Source organism: Hyperolius riggenbachi, chromosome 1 (assembly GCF_040937935.1).
Source record: "Hyperolius riggenbachi isolate aHypRig1 chromosome 1, aHypRig1.pri, whole genome shotgun sequence".
Taxonomy (NCBI): Eukaryota; Metazoa; Chordata; class Amphibia; order Anura; family Hyperoliidae; genus Hyperolius; species Hyperolius riggenbachi.
The window spans coordinates 541608509-541634905 of NC_090646.1; the positions used below are offsets into that span (position 1 = coordinate 541608509).

The following is a 26397-nucleotide window of genomic DNA, read 5'->3' on the forward strand; positions in this document are numbered from 1 at the left end:
TGAAGCGAGAATAGATCTCGCTTCAGACCTCATAGCTAGCAGGGGCATGCGTGCCCCTGCTAAACCGCCGCTATAGCGCGGCTTAACGGTGGTCCCTGTCCCCCCAAACCCCCTCCGTGCAGCGGGGGAGCGCTTCCTGGTTGGGGCAAGGCTAACCGCCGCAGCCCTGCCCCATGCGCGTCTGTCAGACGCGTATCTCCGCCTCTCCCCCGCCCCTCTCAGTCTTCCTTCACTGAGAGGGGCGGGGTACAGGCGGCGATGCGCGTCTGATAGACGCGCTGGGAGGCAGGGCTGCAGCCGTTAGCCCTGCCTCCAGGAAGAAGATTACCAGCGACCATTTTACGACCAACTTTTGCGGGGGGTGGGTTGGGGGTGAAGGGACCCCCGTTAAGCCGCGGGATAGCGGCGTTTTAGCAGGGGCACACGTGCCCCTGCTATATATAAGACCTGAAGCGAGATTTAGTCTCGCTTCAGTGTCTCTTTAAAGAACAAGTGACACCCATGCTAACACATTTATAAGTAGATAAATACCAGTTCTACGTACATAACAGATGTATTGTGCTATCCACGTAATGATTCCAGTGAATTTTATAAAGGAAAAGCAGAGAATCCTATTCTAGACAGTTTCCATCTTGGTTACCTTTGAATGAAGCTAATCTTGACATTTCCTCCCTCATTCTTTTTCTCCTCTTGCTAATTGTGTATTTGTTACCCGCCCTCCTCCCAGAGTCTTCAGACACTCCCACTGAGGTCTATACTAGGAAGTGCACTGTCTTATGTCATTAGGAGGAGGAAATAAAGGGAAGAGGAGGAATATATTATAGATAAAAAGACCTCCCAGCATACAACTGTGTTACCAGCCAGCGGCAATGGAAATTAAAGGGCCAGTGCTCCCAAGGGTATGTGATAACTCCAAACCATAACGGCAGAAAAAAGTTTAGAAAGTTTTGAATGCAGGAGTAGCATCCTTATCACTTTATATCCTCAGACCAGTTGCTGTTGAAATTTGATTTTTATGGTAACAATCCCGGTTTAACATTTGGAAACCGCTTTGTGATGCATAGCTCTGAACACCCCCCCCCCCCCCCCCACCACCACCACCACCACCACCACCCAATTTAATTCAGAATATCATATTAAAAGTGATTTACTGGACATCATCTAATCAAGGACCAGTTTTGGTGCTGGAAAACTAGTTTGGGTGGGTTTGTACCTGAGAAGCACAGTTTCCTCTACCCTGCAGTGCGGAATGTATGTTCTTTTATATTTTGTATCTCATTAAATAGAATGACATGATGAATATACATTTACTAGTAACAACATTAGGAAGGATTCTCTTCAAAATTAAATCTGTGTGCGGGTTGACAAAGTTAGATTGTTTACATATAGGTCATTTTAATTCAACCTTTTAGGAGTTGTTTAATTTAAAAGATGCAAAATGCCTATTTGAGCTGCTTGCTTGTCTGTAGCACAGCCACTAAAACGAGCTGTGATCGGGAGCTAAATTACCATAAATTACAGAGTCATTATACTGCCTACAGAGAGCCTCCACGTGGCTAGATTTCAGCACATCCCTTGCAGCTTGTTACAACATGTAACAATCAAAAGTGCATTTAAGGTTAAGTTATTTCTTTCCTCTAGGAATGTAAAAAATGGAAAGCATTTTAAATCAAGCATTTCAGAGAACACCGACCTGGGATTCCAATAAAACCAGCAAGCCAGTCTAGCAATAGAAGCAAATAGCCAGAGGCAGCATTTAATATATTAAAAGACACTAGGTATTTCCTCATATTTCATTTCAATGCTTACAAATTGGTCATGATCAATAGTACAAATATGCTGTTCTACTGATATCTATTTGAGAGGCAATAAAAGATAGCAGCAAACCTGTGTCACTGACACCTCTCTCTTGCGCCGCTACTGCTGTCTTGTGCAACCTTCTCATGGGGCAAGATGAATAGAGGACTGTGTTTATAACGAGACAGTGGCTGGGCATGCTGTGGTTTAGGTATAAGATCTTTATTCTAATTTCATTGCCTTAAAGTAAATTGAAAATAAATCAAACTGTAAGAAACGAGTTTCACTTACCTGGTGCTTCTACCAGCCGCCCTGTGCCCGTGCTGTTACTGAACGATTCTACAGTCACACAACTCCCCTCTTTTGTTTGGATGCACAGCCCCGGACCGCACGCCTCCTGATCGTGCTCCAGTGGATGTGTTCTCCACAGGCTCTTTTTGCCGGGTGCTACACCCGGCTAGTTTTGGTGAGCACCCGGCTGTTATCAGCTCACCTTCTCCTATGCTGTGACCCGAGTTGTGCACAGAAGCACCGGCCCTGCATTCTCTCATCTTGCCCCACCTGGCTACTTTTTCATGCCACCCGGCTTCTTTTTCTTGTCACCCGGCTGGAAATAATTTCTGGGAAGAACACTGTGCTCTGCACAGTATGGGGAAATCTCTACTGCAAATGCAGAACGCTCCCGGTGACGGGAGCATGATTGAGGACGCGCATGCGCATTGGGCGTTGACTCGCCGGCCCGAAAGAAGGTCGCTGCGATTTTGTGGACCGATCAACGCCGTAATATGTCCCCCCAATTGATGCTTGGAGTTTGAAGTTACAGTATATGATTTATTCAGTGCAGATTTACACAGGTTAGAAATGTGCTAAGTTACAGTTACAGCAAGGTACTAGTAGTCATGCTGCTTGTTTGCTAGCTGTCAACTGCACCTAGTACAGTGAGAAGAACTGTCAGCTATTGAAATCCTTGAGTCCTCCTGTGCTGAGTAACTTAAGTAGAAGTGTGCATACAAATTGGTTAGGCACTGTACTACTGCAGGGTCACATTGTCCCTTAATTAGCTGTATTATATTACCAAAATAGAGACCCTCCCTTCCTAGGAAGGTACGCTAGTTTAGTACATATTTACTTACGATACCAGTCCAACATAGCAGTTGCGTTACAATGCTAATTTTTAACGACTACCCCAATAAAAACCTTAATTTTAATATTAATATTTAATTACCTTAAAGTGAACCTCCGGACTAAAAATCTACTCAGCAGCACTGAAAAGGCTTGGTGTTTCTCTAACAGTTTCACAACATCAGAACTTTGTTTTTCTTACCAAAGCATCATTTTTAGCTGCATTTTTAGCTAGGCTCCACCCATCAAAGAAAGAAAGCCTGGGCTTTTTTTCCCTGATGCTGTGCAGAGCATGGTGGGATTTCCTATGTTGTTATTCATGTTGCCTAGCAACTGGGAGAGGTGCTCAGGACACAGGACAGTTGAAACTGTGTCTCATGCTCCCTGTCACCTCCTTTCAACCAAAAAGATGGCTGCCATCATGAAATCAAACATTTACCTGTTCTTTTAAAACAGTGTGGATAAGAGATTATATTACCTATTTATTTTAATTAACATAACTAATGTAACTTAATGACAGTATGTTTGTTTAGGCTGAAGTTCCTCTTTAACCACTTAAGGACCAGGGGATATTGCAGTGATCGGTGCTGCGTGGGCTCTACAGCCCGCAGCACCGATCACGTATGTGCCAGGGCGATCAGACCTCCCCCCCCCCTTTTTTCCCCACTAGGGGAATGTCCTGCTGGGGGGGTCTGATCGCCGCCGGCTACCCGCACTTTCCGAGGGGGGCTCTTCAAAGCCCCCCTCCGCAGCGCTTTCCGCCCTCCCCGGCTTTCCCTCCCTCTCCCTTACCCTGTGAGCGGCGCAGGACGGAGTTCCGTCCTGCGACGGATAGGCTTCTGCCTATCAGATGCCGGGGATCCCCGGCCAATCAGAGGCCGGGGATCGCCGATCTACGTCACGGCGCTGCTGCGCAGCAGCGCCGTGTGATGTAAACAGCGGGGATTTCTTCCCCGGATGTTTACATTATGCGTGCGAGCTGCGATCGGCGGCTCGCACACTGTTCACGGAGGCAGTCTCCGTGAACTAGCATGGAAAGGCCGCTCGATCGAGCGGCCGTTTCCATGCTATACCACTAACGACCCGCCGACACCTATTGGCGTTAGGCGGTCGTTAAGTGGTTAAACACTTTAATTTTATTCCGCTTTCCACTGTTACATACTGTTGCCTTTTGGTGCTCTACAGATTAGCAACCCAAAACACTCCACCCCGACAGATGTTGAAAAAAAAACTGTACATTAATTTATTTCACTGTTTAAAGCAATAAAATAAGCCAAAATATGCCAGGCAAAAAAAAAAACATACAGTATTATAAGTAGATAAATACTACTGTCCATGTTTTGATTTCAGTGAATGTTATATAGTAAATGAAGAGAATTCTGTTCCTGGTGGGAACCATGTCTTTTGCCCACAGTTTAGGCTAAATCCTGATGTCATTTCTGCCCTTTACTTTTCTCCTCCAATCACTGAGTCACCTCAGACTTGCTTGTAAACACAAGTGAGCAGAGTATCGTGTTTGAGATAAGCAGCTAGGCAGGGAAATACATGGAAGAGGAGGAATATATAGTAGATAAAAAGAACCCCCAGCATGCAACTGTTTGGCATTGACTACACAATGGCCAGTGCTCCTAAGGTATGTGATAACTCCAAACCATAACAGCAGAAAAAGGTTTGAAAGTTTTGAATGCAGGATTAGCATCTTTATCGCTTCATACACTCAGACCAGTTGCTGTTGAAATTTGATTGTTAAGGTGACAACCTCGCTTTAAGAAACTGACATTTAGTATAACATTGCACCAGCAGTGATCACACTAGACAGGTGTTTGAAAAACAACTGTACTGCTGCTCTACCTTTCAGTATCAGTACGCCATTGACATTTCTTGTATGTACCCTTCTTAGTGGCATTGCTGATGCAGGCCACCCAGCTCATGCTGCCAGCTAGCAAAGCAGTCACCCTGGTAATAGCTAATGGAGGCAAAGTTCTGGAAATAATTACTGATCTCTCTCTGAAAGCTGTAGCTTGCAGTGTAGATTAGCAGAGCAGAAAGTCATACATAAAACTAGAAGCAGGGACTTGTAGCTGTTCCAGAACTCGGCTACTAGTTTGCAGACTCTGAAGTAGCAATGTCACCTTATAGTACTACTGGATACATCTAAATTTACTTCTGAAGCTGCAAGAAATTGGACTCTACAATAAGCTTTATAAGCCTATATTTTCTCAGTAATGTTGTTTCCTACCTAATCTTGTACAAGCAAATAGATCTACTTCCCTTCAAAGTCACTCAGAGGAAAAGGGATGTATTATATATGCAGATATCAGTCCTTGGGTCACAGTTTCCCCTTCTGTAATATAATCTTCCTGAGAGCTACAAACAGGGATGATCTGAAGCATCCAAACAGTGGAGGATAAGGATGTGAGAAAATGAGCACAAGTTGTGTAAAGGATACACAAGGTACCATGTAACATGATGAGATGACGTGTATGTACAGTGCCAAGCACATAAATAACTATGCTCTGTTCCTTTTTTTTTTTTTTATTTCTCTGCCTGAAAAGTCAAATATCAGGAATGCAAATGACAGTTTCTGTCCCGGTCGGACTGTAGTGTCACCCTCACTGATAAGTAATTACAACCATAAAACTCTTTCCTAGCAGAAAATGGCTTCTTAGAGCAGGAAATAGATAAAAAGGCTCAACAGCTCATGGATTTTAGTTCTAGCATACTTTAATGTATGTAAATTGAGCAGAGACAGTGAAAAAGTAAGAACTTAAAGGGACCCTGAGCAGTAAAAATAATCAAAATCTGGACTTACCTGGGGCTTTCTCCAGCCCACCCTAGGTCAGGAGGTCCCCTGACGTCCTCCTGGCTCCTCTCCCGGTCCCACTGCAGAATACACACTCGGCGACACCTGGGCCGAGTGTCAGGCTGACACTTCCTTAACCATTTAAGTCTATCTGGACAGATATATCCATCCAGATAGACTGTGCTGCTCCTGCAGCCTGAGGCGCGCGTGCTCCCGCCGCCTGCCGATCAATGAATGGGAATATACTTCCCATTCATCGATCTAAGTAGAATAAAAAATTTCACTTACCTGGGGCCTCCTCCAGCCCACTGTAGGCCGCGAGGTCCTCCTAGCTCCTGTCCGCGTCCCGCTGGCGGCTCCGGGCCAGGAGTCGGGCGACTCTTCCTGGATCTTGACGCTCATCATCATCACGCCGGCCGCTAACCGTCATCACAGGTCTGCGCATGCACGGTTTTCTAACTCTAAACCGTGCATGCGCAGGACTGTCACGCTAGCCGCCGGTGATGATCTGTAGCGGCCAGCGTGATGACGATGTGCGTCAAGATCCAGGAAGAGTCGCCTGACACCCGGCCCAGGTGTCGCCGCTAACATGAGCCGCCGGCGGGACACGGACATGAGCCAGGAGGACGCAGGGGGACCTCGCGTCCTACAGTGGGCTGGAGGAGGCCCCAGGTAAGTGAAATTTTTTATTCTAGTTACTGCTCAGGGCCCCTTTAAGATGCCTTAAAGTGGACCCAAATTAAAAATACAAGATTTCAGAAATAAAATTTATTTTCTAAATTATAATAATAAATAGCAGCCTTTTTTCAGCTGCATGATGACAAATATAAAATATTTTACATTTATTGGAAGAACCCCTCCCCTCCTTTCATATTTCCGGCATAGAATCCGGCAAACTGGTGGAGTAGGTGGCGTCTGGCAAAGGAGGAATTGCTAATGGCTGCCACCTGTATAGGACAGGAGCCAAGGGGGGCGCCGGGGAACCTCACGGCCTACGGTGGGCTGGAGGAGGCCCCAGGTAAGTGACATTTTTGATTTTAGCTACTGCTCAGGGTCCCTTTAATGACATGTATTTATGCTTGAAAAAAATCTATGTATCACCTTTTGATGTTGCATGTACTGTACTGTCTGTTCCATCAGCTTGCAAGCAAACAGCATTGAAGCCCGGCGAAGGCTTTATAACCGAAAGCTTGCTTACTCTTAGTTAGCCAATAAATGGTATCATCCTGATACAAAACGTCTTGCTTATACAGTATATAGCATTATGAGCTGGGGTTCCTCTTTGAATCGATGCCGAGGATAGCAGGCTGGCTCTCTTGTGCTGAACAATCCCATCCCACAATGTGTGTCACAGACATATCAGCAGTGCTCAAGCACACACTATGGTGAAATAAAACAGCTGTAAACAAAAGGGCAGGAATAGGCTTACCTTTTTGCACTCTTTCTCAAAGTTGATTTCTTTTAGTAGAGCAGTTTTCGTTACATCATCTGGTTTCAGTTTCTGGGGGAAAAAAAAGAGGAGAACATTTGTTCTCATTGCAGTTTTCTTAAGCATGTTAAGTCTAAGCAGAATGGCTGTACAGTATGGACATTACACTTTACAATAAAACATGCAGGGTGAACAAATACAGCACTGCTTCATCACTGTTAATCAAAAAAGAGATTTCAAGGAGATATGGTAAATCCTGGTTTGTTTATGGTCTCTGTTCTCATTTACTTGAAAGTAAACCTTTTGTGTTGATAGTGTAGAAGTAGAAATGCTGACTTTCTACTCAAGTGAGTTTCAAATAGATTGGTACTATACGTACCCATGTTGATCTAATTTTGTTACATGCCAGTTCAGGTATGCTTTAAGGCCTCGTTCACACTATGCACATTGTGTTATACAATTACATAGACTTCAATGATCATATGTTCACATGTCTGCATTGCAAGTGATTCTGTTATCCTAAAGCACTAGAGGATAAGTGTGTCCTTTGCAATTAACCGGGGCAGCTGAAACGTAACACATACATATCGCATACATATCGCAAGGAGTGTAATATGGATTAAGAATAGTACAAGTGTACCATGGGGCATAAGAAAGTGGGAGAGTCTGAAAACGTGCAATTTATGAAACATATACTCAAGGTTTAAGAGCTACACATTCAAAATGTGTACCTCCATGTTCACAAGGTAATCTGATCTGATGCTCTTTAGCTACAGAAATAGAAATAACTTTACAACTAATAAAAATGTTTCTACAGAAGACGGGAAATGTGCATACATATTCATGTTCATGTCTGCTTTAGCTGGAAGCCAGCAAACAGATCAGGTGCTCCGGACAGAACGTCCAAAGTGTCATTTTCTAATGAAGACCAGGCAAGCTAATGGGGTGGAGGGAAAGTTGGTGGGATTACTTTATGAAATACAAATGGAAAATCTGAAACAATAAATTAAGATATGAGCAACCTTAAGACAATTGAGTATTAGAAACTTGTGCTTCATGGTATATTTATAGAATTGCACTGGACAAGTGAAAGTATGCAGCAAAACTGATCATCTCTATTTTTTTAGCCATTTCCCATGTATGGGGTTATTTTGGCACTTGCTCAATAGCCAGACCCGAGTTACGTAGTTCAGGTGCTGGCAATAGCAAGACCCCGAATTATGCGGTCAAGGGACACATTAGTTAATCAATAGGGAAATATATTTAATTTGCAGGGAGAGTAGGCTTTTGGGGGCTTCCCTGCGCCCAAACCATACGCACGTGGTGTTTTATCCTTATAGACCAAACCATTTTAACTGAACTCAACAAACTTCATCAATATTTATGATGCCACATTTCTGCACACATACATACACAGAACAGAGCAGGCTTTTTGTTTGTTTTTAAGGGAACCCGAGATGAGAAGCTTCTCAGGTTCCATACTTACCTGGCACACCCTTATGGCCGCCTGTCCCTCGCTATCTCCCCGGGTGGCTCTGGTCCCCTGCAATTCAGCCTGAAAGCCTGGCCAAGTTGTGCTTCATCACGCATGCGTGGCCTAGCCAGGCCCGCTCCCATATTTGGGAGCGCTTTACGCCTGCGTGCAAACTGCTCCCAGGAATGGGAGTGCACGATGGGAGAGCGCGCCTGGCTCAGTCGTGCATGTGCGACGAAGCGTGACTCGGCCAGGCTTTCAGGCTGAATTGCCAGGGACCGGAGCCACCCATGGAGACGGCGAGTGACAAGCAGCCCTAAGGGGGTTTAAGGAAGCCCCAGATAAGTATGGAACCTGAGATCATGCTCATCTTAGGTACACTTTAAACGTCTATGCATTTCAAATGGGAAAAATAGACAGTGCTATTGTAATTAAAAATTGTGAAAGTCGTTTAGACATTGCTGTTATTGTATTATTATTTATTGGATTTATATAGCTCCAGCATATTACGCAGTGTTGTACAATACATAGGATTACAGACAATGAGAAGAGGGGTGACCAACATCACAATACAGGTAATAGACAATAGATACAACAATACAGGTAATAAGCATTAAGATACACAACACAATACAGGTAGTAATATAAAGCCAGATCATGCACTGGAGTGGTAGTGCTAATAATACAGGTTCACATATTATGGGTAGGAGAGGGCCCTGCCAAAGGCTTACAATCCAAAGGGAGGGGTGGTGATACGAAAGGAGGGGGTATAAAGTATGAAGGGGGTATGAAGACAATATGTGATTTTGAAATATTTTTCGCCTTGTACAGTATTAGAATATATATATATATATATATATATATATATATATATATATATATATATAGCTGCAAAAGCATGTAAGGCAACATATCTGACCGATAAGCTGCGTGACTATCAAGTTTAGCGTGCTTGTAGACGTTAGGAACGAATTAGAGAACCAGTCAAGGTCTAAAAAACAGCCCCTTCGGGAAAACTCCACTACTTTAAATACTTTAAAGAATGACATCAAATTCTGTTCAAAGACTATATGCAAACCAGATGAACCTAAACCTGCTTATTTCCACATGCAAGCAAATAGGGCAGCTTTACCAATCTGCTATTACAGGCCACAAGGATGACATGGGAAGCTAAAATAGAACTGCCCTCTCTAATTAGCTGTACAGTAGCTGACCAGGCCCTCGGTACATGGGCAACATCTGTCTCTTCTTCATGTCTGCAAAAGCTGCACTGACTAATCCCTGCTGTAAAATACATAACGAATCTCTCCGCTTCAACATCCCTTCGTGTAACTGTGGTGGAACATACACTGATAAACAGGCATTACAAGACCACACAACTATGGATTTCCACGAAAAACAACCTTGAACATAAAAGACCTCCTTAAAGTGGACCTGACTTCTTGCACAGTAAAGGAGACAAACGTACAGAAATGCAACCTATATGTAGTTTAAGTTTAGCCTGTCTAATTCACCCTCATCTATGACTAATCACAACTGTAATTTGTTCTCTCAACTGTCAGCTCAGGAATCTTGGCATTCCTGTCAGAGCAGCTAATTTATAAACACAGGATGTTAGCCCTATGTCCGCTTCCATGAAAGCAGGAAGCAGGCACACTACAGATTTATATCAGCTGTAACAAAGAAATGTTTTTCTTTAAAGTGGACCTGAACTCAGAACTCCTCTCTGCTCTAAAAGATACATAACAGCATAATGACCTCCAAACAAAAAACATTTCTTTGTTACAGCGGATACAAATCCTAAAATAAATCTGCACTGGTACTACTTCCTGATTCATGGAAGCAGACATATGGTTTACATCCTGTACTTTCAAATCGGGTTATCTGCGAATCTGCCACAGGCAGTCATGTGACACAGGTGAGGGATCAAATTACAACTAGTGATTAGACACAAATGAGGGGGGATTACACAAGCTAAACTCTTTAACCACTTGCCAACCAAGTGGTTTCCTATTGATCTGTGCTGGGTGGGCTCTCCAGCCCGCAGCACAGATCGTATTGCAGGCAGGGCAATCAGACTTCCCCCCCTTATTTCCCCACTAGGGGGATGTCCTGCTGGGGGGATCTGATGGTCGCCGCTCTGCTGTGCCTTGCGGGGGGGGGGGGGGGGGGTATTTCCCCTTCCCTCTCCTTCCCTCCCTCTCCCTAGCTCTGTGGGCGGCACAGGACGGCGATACGTCCTGTACCTTCTCTGATAGGCTTCAGCCTATCAGACGGCGGCGATCCCCAGCCTATCAGAGGCCGGGGATCGCCGATCTCCTTTACGGCGCTGCTGCAGCTGCAGCGCCGTGCACTGTAAACACCGGGGATTTCTTCCCCACGTGTTTACATTTCGCCTGTGAGCCACGATCAGAGGCTCGCAGGCAGTTCATGGAGACACCCTCCGTGAACTGACATGGAACGTTTCCATGGAAACCCACAGACAACCAGTTTACGCCAATCGGCGTTAGCTGGTCGTCAAGAGGTTAAATAATACAGGGTGCATTTCTGTTGTTTTCCTTGTGTCCTGTTCAAGAGTTCAGGTCCACTTTAGGGTTATTATGCTGTTGCTTATCTTTTAGAGCAGAGAAGAAGTTCTAAATTCAGGTCCGCTTTAAAGGAGAAACTGGAATTTTGCAGTTTTCAGATATCCATACAGTTTTATAATGCTGTTTTTATGGGGCAGTGAGTGGTGGGATTCAAAATGAAATTTTAATAAAAAGTAAACTCTATAGTCAAATGTTACAGCACAAGAACCATGTCTCACTTACTACAGTGCCTTTATACTAATGTCTAGAGGTGTAGAAATGATTGTGCCTATAACTTTTATAACTTACCCTTCACTGGTATGTTTTTTGTACCAAAAATCTAAAGAACTAAGAACAACCCTTATGCTCACATTGCCAAAAAACTTGCAGAGAGATTGAAAGAAAAACAGCCTGTATATGCTCGTCATTGCAGCCAATCACTGCACTCCCTCAGTAGCTGGGAGTGCAGTGATTGGTCGCAATGATGAGCATGATCCCACCCGCGGGACTATCGGGTGGTGTAACAAACCGGCAGTAGCCGTGAGCGCTGTGATTGGCTGTATGGGGCAGCGCTCCTCCACCTGATTGGTCTAAGGCTTGTTCATCATCTAACCAGGAGAAAGCTGCACGGTAGTGGTGGATTCGCGCTGCATTTTCTTCCTCTTCGGTAAGCTATCCAAAGTGCTTCTGCAGCGATCTGTCATATTTCCTTATGCACGTCCTTATCTCTCACTCAGCGCTGGTTCAGCGCACGTTTTACAGCACTAGATCGCTATCTGGGGGTCTCCTTATTCACGGATGTTAATAGGACATGTAATGGGACATGAAGAAACTGCACATGGGGACACCACACACAAGGGGACTAGTACAAAACATAGGCACGGTCACTACATTCGGACTATAAGACGCACTGACTTCCCCCCCCCCCCCCCCCCACACACTTTTGAGGGAGTAAAAGTGCATCTTATAGTCCGAAAAATACGGTAAGTTATGTTTTAGTCAATGTACATGATTGTTTTACTTTACAGATTCCCATGTGTATGATGATTCTACAGGTCGTGCAGCTTTGTACTTCCTGAGTATTTTTCCTGAAACAAGATCTACTGCAGATGGAGCCTGGAAATAAAATGAACCCCCATGACATTACACCTGGAAAAGACAAAACACTTGAAAATGAATGACAAATGGATTATCCATTTTCTAGGAGAGGGTGAGCAGTAAGTCATGGTATAGGAAGCGGTGGCCCAGATTGAGATTGTTGACTACAAGAAGAAGGTACGGATTTATTATCCTCACAAGTATGTAACTACTGTGCACTTCTGAACATCACCCTTAAACCACTAAAACTACTGCCTGTTGCATACGGACTTGTGACTGGATTGCTCTACATGTACAGATGAGAAGAGTAATGCTTCTGGTGGGGTTTTAAGATAATATAAGTCACAATGAAATCTTCTAGTGATTTCTACTTTTCCTTTATCGAAATGACTTCACACTTGGAAAAGAGAAACTCATAGACCACGGAGTTTGCCAAACCACAATTGTGTAATATGCTCCATGGATAAGTCTTAGTAAACAAAATGTTCTTCTGGCTTGAACCCAATGGTCAGAAATCCATCCCTTGACTGATGCAAAACAATAAAACAGACCGTCTTAGTAGTTTTGCTGCTTTCCTTGCATCTCAAAGAAGAGATCTGTGAACAAAAGCGGAAAAGCCGCCGCATAGGCCAAGAGCGAGGCTGACTCCGCGTCCAAAGCGGCGGTTTGCACGCATGGACACGCGTCTGGTAGTATGGTGGAATGCGGAAAAGTCGCCGCATGTCCTGACAGCAAAGCGGCTGTTTCCGCGTTCAACGCGGCGGTTTGCATGCAGCAGCATGCGCTTGGTGTGGCTGGGTCTGTTAGTGCACATAGGCAGATGGAGAGCTACGCGCGCGTGGGCCTGAACTCAGGACCTTTATACCAGCAGGGGAAGAGTCAGCTGATCAGGAAGATCAGCTGATTCCTACAGGACTCATGATTGGCTGAATGGCTCGGGCGGGGCGGCAGAGTCCAGCAACTATATATTCTGCTGCTTGTCAGTTGCTGGTTGTCTGCCATTGCTAACACTTGCGTGAAGGCACTCAGACCTTAGCTAGACCCGACAGTGTGCCAGAACCGGCTGGAGCTGGGAATCCACACTGAGTCAGATTCTTGATAGCTTAAAGTACTAATTGTATTGTATTATTTGTTAGACCAGTTCCAGGGTGTTGAGATCAAGGCCCTCACACCCCAGACTAGGAATACTGTGTATCTTCTGTGTATTCTCTAGCATAGTTCCAGGGTGTGGAGATCAAGGCCCTCACATCCAATACTAGGGAATTGTATTATCATTTATGTTATACTCCAGACTAGTTCCAGGGTGTTGATGAATCACGGAACTCACACCCAAGACTAGGGAATTGTATTATCATTTATGTTATGCTTCAGAGTAGTTCCAGGGTGTTGTGAATACGGACCTCACACCCCAGACTAGGTTGTGTTATTACTGTGTTACGTTAGCCCAGTTCAGGGCAAAACCTTACATATTAGCAGCAGGGCTTCCTGCATCCCAGCCTTGGTCCCTCGCCCAGGGGTCCACAGGCTACAGGAATATCACCCACCGCTCAGGGGTGAATTCCTCAGGAGTATAGGCCGCCAGCTCCTCTGGTGGTCTTTTACTCAGAGTTGTTACTGTTGCACCAAACACACTCTCTCCGGTGTCTAGAGGTTAGACATATCTGATTATTGACGATTCCGCAGATCCTCAATAATCGGGTATATCTTTATTCTTGGGGATACTGCGGATTGCCAAGGATCAGATTCTCTCTCTGGTTGCTGACACCGATCGTTACAAGATCTTTATGAGAAAACACATTACAATGTAAATGTTCCCATTTTCAGGGGGTTTGGACACGGTAAGGATGGGATACAATCTCTGTTATGTCTTTACTGCTGTGGTCGGCTTTCATTGCACTTCCTGCCTTGTGACCCGTGTCACTGGTATAGGAGGTTATTAGAAATCTTATTTAGTGTAGCTACAGACTGCAATGAAATCACATTTTAAAAGACTGGGAAGGGGGCTAGAATAGTTTTATCCACGTTGTCTGTCAAATAAGATTAATTTGAATTAGTATTTCTCAACAGTATTATAGCATGTGCCTCTTTATCAATGACTGCAATGGCCAAGTACATCGTACTGTGGGTAATATCTCAAGGACCTCAACGCATATTATATTTGTTAGGAATAATTCTCAATTGAGCATACATGCTTTTCCAACATTCCCAACATTTCCAGATGTTTCTGTTCCATAATTAAAGCTTACTCTGTGTACTGATTTATCTAACAGTTTTATATGGAGTGGTATACATCAGTTTTAAAGACGTTCTCTTCTTCGAAGCATTCCTTAAATGGGCTGCTCATACCAAAATGCTGGAAAGGATTCATGCTATGCAGCCCTGACTGTATTCAAGGTGGATTGTGATCCATAAAACAAATACATAACTATGAAGAGGGAAGCCTCTTGATATTCCAGAGGGCTTCCTGTGTCCTCCTTGCCCCCACCGTTCTAGAGAGTGGACCCCTGGAATGTTACATACTGCGCCTGTGCATGTATGGTCACGCCTGCGCAGTAAGCTGGAGCTGCTCATCCACCAGAAGCTCCATGCTACTGCGCAGCTGTACTTGTACGGATACAGCATTGGCAACACTCATGCATGAAGAACTTCAAGAGGGTCCTGGGCAGTGGGGCTAGTCTGGTGAGGACACGGGAAGCCTCAGCAGTGCTGGTCTTCCAGTCCATAGGCAGAGATTAGCCTACACACGGAATAGATAAATTTGATATTCCAGATGGTATCTGTGGATATCCAGACATCCATTGCATAATAATACCTTTTTTAATATTTGTGTTTTGATCTTATCGCCTATTTCTTGGAATCACCATTCCCAAATGGATAAAGCCTGAAATTCCTTAATCCTTTCAGCAGAGTAGGAGGTTGTACTAAAGGTCCCTAATCCTTCCAGCCAAGGAGTAGGTTGTACTGCATTATGGCAGGCTTGCTTTAGCTTGCTTTAGCTCCTGGTTCTCACAACCTCACACATGGCATGCTGATGAGTTGCAGTGATTGCAAACATGGAAATTCTAGCGTGGTTGGCAGTCACAAATCTACTAGTGTGTAAATATTTGTGCAGAAAAGATGTAATTCTACTAAAAATATATCAAGGTTAAGATAGATGGCCAACTCCAAGCAGTGTTTAGAGACAAACTGCTTTTTTTTGGCTTCAGATAATTAATTACAGCTTTAAATATCGCTAATCATTCATAATGATGGTTAATCGTTATATACTACATAATGTCAGGCATAGCTGCACGCATAATTTTAATGTAAGTAAGTACAACATTCCATTCATTTGACTCACATTCCAGTGTAATAAGAACACTTGGAATGGGTCACAAAGTCTACGCAATGACTGACAGGACATAAGGAATTATAACTAACTATGCAATTCAACGCTTTGTAGATAATATCATCTGTCACAATTGTGTACATATTTTCTGCCTGTTCTTTCTTCCATAATTTTTCATGTGTGTTGAAACAGTAACAAGATCATCTAAGAAGCCTTGGACATTTCCAGTCAAATCTATAATATATAAATCTAAGACATATGTACCGCCTTTTCAAATCTGCCATTGGGCTTGTCCATGAAATAAGTAAAAAAGCCAAAGTGGAAGGGCAAAGTACAGAGTACAATTTCCCAATGGCAAACACTTTTAATGGATTACTTCCCTTTAAAGACCCTCCCTGTTCTCTTAGGGCTCATTCACACCTAAAAACAAAATGCAAGCGGTTTGCGTTTTTGTGCGCTGTCCCCCCCCCCCTCTTGCGCCCCCCATGCACACTGCTAAGCGCTTTTCCAGAGCGGTTTTGTCATTCACTCCCTAACGCAAGTCAGGAAGTGAACTCTTTGACTCAGAAAATAATACAATGTATTTATTCTAAGAAACCGCAAACGCTATTCCCGCATAAAGCAGTTTTGTAAACAAATCGCCCTCTTCCAATTCCTTCCATTATAGCAAAAATGCACTAAAAATGGTACAGGCACCGCTTTGCCAAATCCATGGCGCACAAACCGCGCTGATATGAACCTTCTCATAGACATTCATTGCACAAGCGTTTTGTGGGCGATTTTAAAAATCATCTGCGCTTGAAAAAATGCCGAAAACGTCCCTAGTGTAAACAAGCCCTTTCTCTTTTAACTGTGTAAGGATCCATGCAGAAAGGCAGTTTTAAAAAAGAACTGCACTGAAAATATCGTAATTCATTAGATTGTTTTTTACAATATTACTTTATAAGCGATTTAGTCCGTATTTGCCCATTGTAAAATCTTTCCTCATTCTTCCCTCTCCCTGCAGTGTTCTCCCCAAGCCCCAGACGCTCCGCCGAGCTAATTTTGGTGAGCACCCAGCTGTCATCGGTTCTCTTTCTTTCTCTCCTCCTCACACCCCTCCTATAATTTAGCCGGCATCCTCTAGAGGGCAGCAGTGCTATACACTGGTATAGCAGATTATCTTTCTCACACTGCTGCTGAAGTGCCCAGGTTGAACTTTAAAGCGGATCCGATATGAAAAACTAACTATAACAAGTAACTTGTCTATATATCTTATCTAAAGTTTAGATAGTTTACACAGCAAATCTAGCTGTAAACAGCTTTAATAGAAAATGATTATTTCTTCCTGTGATACAATGACAGCAGCCATGTTGTTTGTAAACATTACACAGAGGCAGGCTTATCTGCATCTTGAGCACTCAGCCTGTGAAAAAACCTAATACCCCCTCCTCCCTCCTCCCCTCTGCCTCTGAAATCTCTGGCTAGTAATACCTCCTCCTGCCCAGACTGAGCTCCCATGAGCCCTTGCTACTGCCAAGGCTCTCTGAAAACCTGTGGGTGTGGCTTTTTTAGTTTATAGGGAATTAGAGTATTAAAACAAAACAAAAAAGTATTTGGCTTGAGGAATGCCCTATAAACAATAGGAAAGGAACACAAATATGCAATGAGTAAAAGTTCACCTCGGATCCACTTTAACTTTGTTTGAGAAAAGCCCACTCCGCAATGTGTGTAGTGTGTGTGTTTCTCTGTGTGTATGCAGTGTGTTTGTTTCTCTGTGTTGCGTCTGTGTTTGTGTGTTTTACTGTGTTTTTCCTCTGTGTGTACTGTGTGATTTCTGTGTCCCCTGTTAGCTCTGGGGCCCTTGGCAATTACCCAGGTTGCCCTCATAGAAGCGCCATTTCCTTGTTCTGCTCTACCTGGCTACATTTTCCTGCCACCCAGCTGGGGAGAACAATGCACTGATTTACATTCTGAAATGTATCATGGGCTACATACCAATATATAGATATAAGAAGTCTTTCTGATGCTAAAACCAAGATAATTAATGTACAAATGGGTTTCCTGAATAGTTTACTACATTATACTATAAGCCACTACAGTGCGTACAAGAGATAACGGCGCTGGGGACTTTGGCGCAGGACACAGCCGGTATATGGCTGATACTGCTGCCGCACAAGTCCAGGCCGTGTTAATTACTATTCCCCCTCCAGGCCGCCATGGATGGTGGGGAATGAAATAATTTGGCTTCCAGCTATTGCTGGAAGCAGAATTATTGTTTTAAAAGCAACTTCAGCTCCGTCTTCTGACGGCACTGAAGTTACTCCCTGTGCGCTGCTATAGCCGTAATTCCTATTACGGCCTATGGTGGCTCCGGCTGCGCCCAACTCTCCTGCGCTGGATTTGCCGTGTTCGACTACAATGCCTCTTTAAGTGGCATCAGTGACTGAGTTACTTTCAAAATCTCATTCTAAAACAAACGGAGATGAAAAGCTCAAATCACATCGCAGCAGTAGGCCAGCCACGCTTTGTAGGAACAGGCCCACATCTTACAAACCTCTCCACAGTTCAATGCACTACTCTGTTGCAGTTTTATCATGAGGGGGGGGGGGGGGGGAGGGGGGGTCAGACTGACAGGACTGTTCAGCTAGGACTCATTCACATGGACAGATTACAAAGTTACACATTTACTGTCCTTGGTGATCCCTCAGTAGCTGACTGACAGACCTTACACATTCCATTCTTGAAAAGTAGTTTAATTTGAGCTGTTAGTTTTGGAAATTCATAGCTGCCAGAAAATTGAACTGGAAATCTATTTAACACTGAAATTAAAATAAATAAATAAATGTATATTTAACAAAACTGAAGTTGCTCTTTAGGGCTTGTTTCCACTACACACAGATTGGGTGCAGAATGGATGCATGAATGTCTATGGGCCTGTTTCCACTAAACACGATTTTTCTGATGCAGATTTCCCATAGGCATTCAATGGAGTCAGTTTTTCTGCATCAATTCTGCATCCAATCTGCGTGTAGTGGAAATAGGCCCTTACAGTGTATCCAGCCCACCAGTTTAACAAAATATTAGGTGGGTTGGTGTATTGACATTTTATTCCTGATGCATCTTCTATTATAATGTGGCATGCCCAGTGACATCACTGTCGGTGCCATGCTGACAAACAGCTGGGACTGACATGCTGTACTGGCACTTCTGTAATCATGTCGGAGTAAGAGACCAGCCAGACGCACATTAGTTGAGAGGGGAGACTTATGGGTCATAGAGATGTAGGAATGGGCTTAAAATATTTGTGCACCAGCCATTAAGAACCAGGGCACAACCTAGAGTGAACAAGGATTTCTGCTGGTAATTTAGCATTTATAAAGTAAACATGCAATGGGTACAAATCACATATAGATCCATTTTCAATGTTCACATTTCAATAGTCTAAGTTTGTGCATCCATGAAGCTCTGGCCCTTTCTATTAAAATGGACTATGCTATTTCTTTGTTATTGGCATTTTCAACACATGGAAACCATTTGTGGACCGTGAGCATTAAATGTTAGGATCCAGCCTTAACTAAATAAAAATAATAAAACAAAGCTCTCATAAAACAACATCTAAATCACAAAAACAATGTTGCTGGAGTCTACAAGTACTTTTTATTTATTAAATTAGTTAAAAAAAACCCCAGTGCAATAGCCGGTAAAAGCCAACACATGCTTGATCACTTTGGGGTTCCCACTACCATAAAAATGGAAAGCTTACTAGCTGATGCAAACCCAAGGTTGCAACAATCGCTTAAGGCATGGTACCCTTTCTCAATTTAATGTAGCCAGTGCCAGGACAGAGGTCACAACTGCTTCTCTATTGTTGCCAAGACTGTCATCAGATCACTTGTAATATTTTTGTTCAGTAAATCAATAGGTCTCCTCATTCGGTCCATCAACATCTATTCCGTAAACAAACCAAATAAACTTCTCTAAGTTCAAACCGCTCTAATGTTCTTGAACACATCAAATCCACTAAAACAAATTAAATAAACCAAAAAAAAATAAAAATACTCAGGTGAAACACTGAAGAAAAAAATATAGCTGTTCAAAGCATAACTCTATATTTGGTCAAATGTTTTCTTTAGAGTAGGAGAACAAGTGATTTCCACAGTCCAAAAGATGCAGCCGATCCTTTTTTTGAAGTTCAACAAGAACATAATAATCACACAGAAAAACTGCCTTGTAAAATTCCACAGAGCAAGGATTCCCAAGACAGATAATTACCTCCAGAAGACTTTTCATATGCCAAGCCTTTTAAAAGAGATCATCAATTTATTCTACCTAAGTTCTCCACAAGGATTTCCTAATCTGATTTATTAAGCTAGGTGCGGACATCAGGCTTCAGCTGGTTGAAAATGTTCTGATCATTTTGGGAATCAGAACAGATCATTTTGACCATGATCCACATCAAAAAACTCTGTGCTGTTCTGAGGCACAGCAATAACCTGAATCATATCTGCTGTGACTGACTGCTTGTCATCTGCGCTTTGACTGCTAGAGAAGACACAAATGCCTGTATAATCAGTACAGAATAGCAATAGCACGTGGCAAGGTAAAAGCCTGCACATATGCTCAACCAAACCTCGATTGTTGTCCAATTTTGGTCTGTTGGACGACAATCAGGTGTGTGTACGCATGGCAAACGACTGGAATGGCTGCTGAGAACAGGCAGTTTGCCCGATTTATCCAACAGATCAGCTCACACAACTGCTGGGCTGATATCGTGCAGTTGGCCACAAGTGCACAATGTTGTTTGAACAACGTACTTATTTTGAATATGGCCATGTCAAGCAGCCCACCGTTTCTCTTGTGCACGCAGTATGTTAATGAGTTGGTTGCTTGGTGCGAAGAAAATACAAGTCGTGTAAACTGTTTTGTTGTAGGGTCGGTCATGTTGTGGTGTTGGTGATGGACTCTTTTGGACATGTGTACATACCTTAACAGAGGTGGAGTGGGCAACTGTTAAAATCCCAAATTTTAATCAAACAGATGTTAAATGCAGCGTAGATATACCATACAGTGGAAGCCCCAGACCTTGGTAAATTTATTAGGACAACATCTGTTTTTATACACTATATTAATCATCGGTATAGTATTGTTTACCGGGTTTGAGTGGATGGGGTGAGAATTATCGCTCTCAGGGCAATTGCTTTTCTAACAATGAATAGGGATCACTGAAGGAAGATTCTGCAATGATGCAAAAACAGTTTGTCTTGCATTCCACAGAGACATGTCAATAGTGACAATAGGAAACGCCACGAGTCTGGTCAATCGTTCTATAATCAGTTTCCAGTAATCTTGTATTACTGGACAGGAATAAAAGCATGTGCCAGAAGTCATCCTTGTCAACCTTACACCTAGGATGACCATCAAAATTTTAATATCTGTCTTCCATTCACTTGCCCCAATAACGTCTTCATGATTCACCTTAAGCCTCATACACACGGGCCCCAATTGTCGCCGCTTGTTGCGGCGACAGGTCGCCCGTGTGTATTAGGCGCGCGCCCCGAACCATCGCTACTAAGAGCTGTCGCCAGGCGATTGACATGGTCAATCGCCAGCAACAGCTGTCGCCGCAACTGTCACTAGTCCGCCGTGTGTATGCAGACTAGCGACAACAACACACACGCAGTGAGCGGAGTGGGGGGGAAGAGGGACCTTCAGCGACAGGTTCCGCCGAATCTCTGTCCCTCTGTGCGCACGGCTGTTGCACAGAGGGACCTAGCAACGAGCTGTTGCTTTTTTGGGGGGGAGGGGGGCGACTAGCTACATTTGTGCCTCGTGAGTATGAGGCTTTAGTGACTTGTGTGCGTACATTTAAAAGGAGCGCTCGGTAAAATGTATATAAGGTAATCCCAATTGTAAAAGATTGATTATTTTATTGTTATCCTGCTGTCCCCGATATTCTACTATGCCTAACTAATCTACTTCTAATACTAACCCTCCCCTATCTATGCCTAACACTAACCTCCCCAGTCTTCTCCTAGCACTAAACTCTCCCCTATCTATGTGCTAACCCTCTTACCTATGATAACCGGCTGCTATGCCTTACCAGTGATAACCCAGAGCTGTGACCCTGCCACCTGCCATGGTCCTCAGGCACCCTGCATTATGCAACTGTCCTCTGGCATTGTGACCCAGCATCCTGTTGGTGTCTCTCAGCTTCCCACCGCTATCCTCAGGCCCTCTGTTCTCTTGCCGCTTCTCCACCAGCACCGAAAGCCACTGCCTTGCACATACTGAAATTGCCCCAGGGGATGTTAACGATATCGGATGCCCAGTGCTCATATTAATGACTAGAGGAGCACAAAGCAGGATGTGGGGACGAGCTACAGAGCTGCATGTATGCCCGGGACCCCAATAAATGAGCTGTGGAGGGGCGATACAGTAAGCTACTGCACAGCCACAGTGGCTGTATACAACAACGGGCTCCCTGCACCAAAATCACCCTCCTGGTGCTGCCATAGCTGGTAATTACATTGTGGGTTATGGTGGCGGGCAACGTGCACCTTTTTAACTGCTTTGTCATGGCTAGGCCAAGCCAAAAGGCAAAGGTGAGACCATGAACATGTGATCTCCAAAAACAGGCCAATCACATTCTTACATTCAATAATTTGATCAAATCATTTAAATGCTTCTCTGAGTTCTCGTGGAATAAATTGACAATCTTTACTAGCTATAACATATGAGAAACTTGGTTTTATGATCTCGAGATCTACTTTAGTCTGCCTGAATTTTTCTTCCCCATAATAAACACTCCAACCCACTTACATGCACATGCCAGAAACACGCCTGGGTTTACCCACAAATGCTAATAAAACTTCAGACATGTACCATTTTATGAATGTGGTCATTTATTGTTCTGTCTCAACAGGCATACAAAGAAAGCAGTCAGCTGTCATGAAACAACTGTATTAGGGTCCAACAATGTTTACAAGAGTGACAAATAATTAGAAATAGGAAAGTGCAGCCATAGCTTTACTCTAACCCAGCCGGTATGGCAATAATTATAACCCGAAAATGTATGTGAAGAGCAAATCAACTGTGTAATACAGACCACATGTGACTAGAAAACTGGAGGAGGCAGAACAGCATGTGGTCTTTATCTGCAGACATTAATGGTATTTTGTCTCCAGCGCACCTCACGTATGCTTAGAGCAAACACTACAACCTTTCCCGGGCTCTGGCCGCAAAATGGAGTAGTGACAACATCACTGAAAAATGTATGAAGCACTAGCTGTAGACAGAATATGATGTCAGCATACAGCTCTGCAGTCCACACGTCTAGTAAGGCAAGAATTTTCCTTTTTTTTCCAGGGGATGTCCAGCAAATACTGCAGACTGAATTAGAGCTTGCATTCCTAAGTAAATATACATTTAACATGGCACGCATATGTTTAACATAAGTGAATGCCGTGGAAGAAATATCACAAAAAAGACAGAAATGCTGGAATGAAATAGCTGAGATGTTTTAGATGATAATATGTGTACTAGGCCAGGCTGAGTTACAAATGGTGCAGCACAGTGAAGGTGGAACACTGAGGATCTTATGTTAAGCTAAAAGAAAAACATACCTTAATAGTTTGAACTTCTTCCAACAGTCTCTGTACTCGTCTCTGATTCTTCTGGATTAGTTCTTCGGATCCCCTGATAGCATCATAAAAATTGGTATTAAAATACAATACTGCATTTCAGTTCCGTGAGAAAAATAAAACAAGCAGCATCAAATATTGAAACCAAAGTCTGTAGAACAAGAGGTAACTCTCCATACTTTCAACCCTATTGTGACAGGAAGGACATTTGCAGTAATGTAAAAATAAGCTAATGGTAAGACTATTGTAGTACTGTAGTAGCAAATAAAGGGGAAGAATGTAATCTTCCTTGTACTGCTATTCTCCTTTTACGAGCAGTTTTTTAGGGAAGGCCCCCCCCCCAAACTACCTCCCTGCCAAGCTGCAGCCCCCAGCCCAACTGGTTCACAAGATAGCTTTGATATACCCTAGCTCATGAACCAGATGGGATGAGGGCTGTAATTTGGCACAAAGGTAGTTTTGGGGGGGAGAGGGTGGACCCCTACCTACTAACAACATTTGGAGCATCAGTAGCATAATATAATACTGTAGACATAGAAGGATCAGACAGAGCATTGGCATAGCAACCTAGAGGAGAGCAGAGAAATAGCAGTGTCAAAAACCCAAGCGGTTCTTGCCTTTTTCATGATTGCTAACTCAATAAAGGACCAGCCTTTAAAGCGTTGCTAGCATATAAATCCAGCATAGCAGGGTCTGAACCCTCTATAACAGTAATTATAGATTGACGGTATACCTTGAAATGAATCAGAGCACTCAGTATATGATTTTATATAAAAAATTGTATTTGCTTATCATACAGCATATATACAAAATATGAACAGTTCTAAATAGTGTTTCCTTCTAACAGTATTCCATCTTATCAAGGCCTTTATAGCCAAGCATTCATCAATATTCCAAGTACATTCAAAAAAAGATTATAACAGTTGTGTTATGTAGAATAAGATCAAAAGTAGTCTCATCTGTATCAATAGCTGTGTATATCATAGTTGTGTAAAACTTGTAGTAATCTTCTTAAAGAAATAGCATAAAAAATAGCTTCTAAAAAAACTTTTTGCTAACATCTTAACAAAACTTAATGCTGAAAAATAAAGTAAATCGCCAGAATATTAAGCATATTACCCCTTCTCTGTCATCTCTTCAGCATCTAGAACCACTTGTGGGAAGGTAGCTTCTGCCTCATGTGTCTTCTCAGGAGATTGTTGGGCTTCTGCAAACTATGAGCTTCCAGACCCTACTTTTATAGGGATAGGAGGCAATATGGCTGTCTAATCTGGAGTTTCCCTGGATCCCAGGTTCTGATTGGCTAAAGCTTCCGTGCGTCAAACGCTATCTATGTTTTGAATACCTAAATCACAATATTATTGTTTATAAATTCTTAATTACCTTATCTTGTGGGAAATAACGTCATCTGACATTTTGACATTTGATAAAAAGGTCATATTTGACGCAGTTAATTAAAAATGGACGTCACGAGCAATCTTGTCTGCTGGCTGCCCCAGACATTGAGACTAAACAATGTCATTCATGACACATTTCTGATAAAGTGTTCACTGCTAATTAGATTGGAATGTCTTGGTACTTCCCCAGACATGAGATTGGTCAGGTTGACACTGTAACCAGACCTGTGAGAGTCTTCAGCAATTTAAGGCTTATTGAAACATACAGGGCTTCTAATATACTTATTTAAATATAAAGCTTATTATATAATTCTTCTTAAAACAATTAATCATATAAGAAATAATTGCATATTAAATCTTAATAATATAAAATCATTTTTCATATATTTACCTTTCTCATGAGTAAATACAATAACTTCAACCGGCAGAGGTCAGTCTTTCATAACAAATAATATTAATTTTATAAGACTATGAAACCGCCAGGTGGCATCATTGACTCATCTTTAACTAATTAGGATAACACCTTTGTTTTATTTTCTTCATATTTTGACTTTCTATGTCTGGGAAATGTTTATCTTTTCTTGCTGGCCTTGTAACAAGTAAATGTCAACAACCCTCTAAAACTAAAACAATCTCACGAGAATCCAGCTTTTTAAAATATATTTCAAAGTATTACATTCTATTATATAGGGTTTTACAATAATTATTTCTTTCTTTTGAAGGACTGTATTTATTATTAATATTTATGTATAATAACTGAGCAAATATATACACATATACATACATACAACACGTCCGCTGCAGCAATGTGAGTTTAACTTGCTTCCAGTCAGTCTTTGCACAGTAAATGTCAAGGCTAACATCTAACATAAACAAGAATTTTCTGGCTTATTGTAACTAGAATAATCTTATAGGCCTCACAGCCTGGAAAATGCTGAGATGTCACATAGAAATATAAAGTACTCACAGTACTTACAGTTCACAATGAAATTTTGCATAGAACATTACAATTTAAAACATACACATATGACAGCTTTTCCTGCATAAATAAAACCGCTAGAATTCTGACAGCAGCAGCACAGGATCAGACACAGCATTGGCATGGCAGCATAGTGGAGAGCAGAGAAATAGAAATTGCATAACAGTGTGAAAAGCAGCATGTTTCATACTGAAAATTGTGGCAACATTTTTCCATGACTGCATTTGCAATTCTCATTCAGGAAACAATAACCATTCTCTGTATGAAAATTGCAAACAGAATTTCTGCAAAATAAAGGTTATAATGGAGGGATTTTCAGTGTGAAACAGGTCACTAAGTGATCTGGATAAACTTGGATATCTATACAAGGAAGAAGGGGGCGTGTCTTCAACAACCCTCTAGCCCTGTGCACCAGTAGTAAACATGATCCCTCCCATGCTGTTGAGGCACTTTTTCTACACAAAACTGACAGGTTAAGAGGATTTTTGCCCCCTTTTCTACTTATCTCCTCTTCTTCTCCTCAGAACACACTCTCTTTTCCTTGATTTTGTAAAACAAAAAAAAAAACAAAACAAAAAAAAGTCTCCGTACAATATAATCTTGAAATTAATTTCCGGTAGATGTTTTTATTGTTTACTGAATCTAATTTCTAATTCATTTAAAACAAAACATACAGTGTATACCTTTCCAATAAGCAGATCTGAGGCCGCAGATATGCTCTTACTGTACTTCAGTCTGCTGTAATTCACCAGGGCTGCTGGTGAACAAATCCAACAAGTTC

The 26397-nt window shown here is 42.6% G+C and overlaps 1 protein-coding gene across 2 annotated transcripts in view; it reads right to left on the reverse strand.

The window, feature by feature from the left end:
• SRFBP1 (serum response factor binding protein 1) overlaps positions 1–26397 on the reverse strand; it is a 101356-nt gene that overhangs the window by 44752 nt on the left and 30207 nt on the right. For both annotated transcript variants that reach the window (XM_068247068.1, XM_068247075.1), the window contains 2 exons: positions 23223–23295; positions 7152–7223 (listed from right to left, as the gene is read on the reverse strand). In XM_068247068.1, the coding sequence (XP_068103169.1) occupies positions 7152–7223; positions 23223–23295 (145 nt within the window). The remainder of the gene's footprint in view (positions 1–7151; positions 7224–23222; positions 23296–26397) is intronic.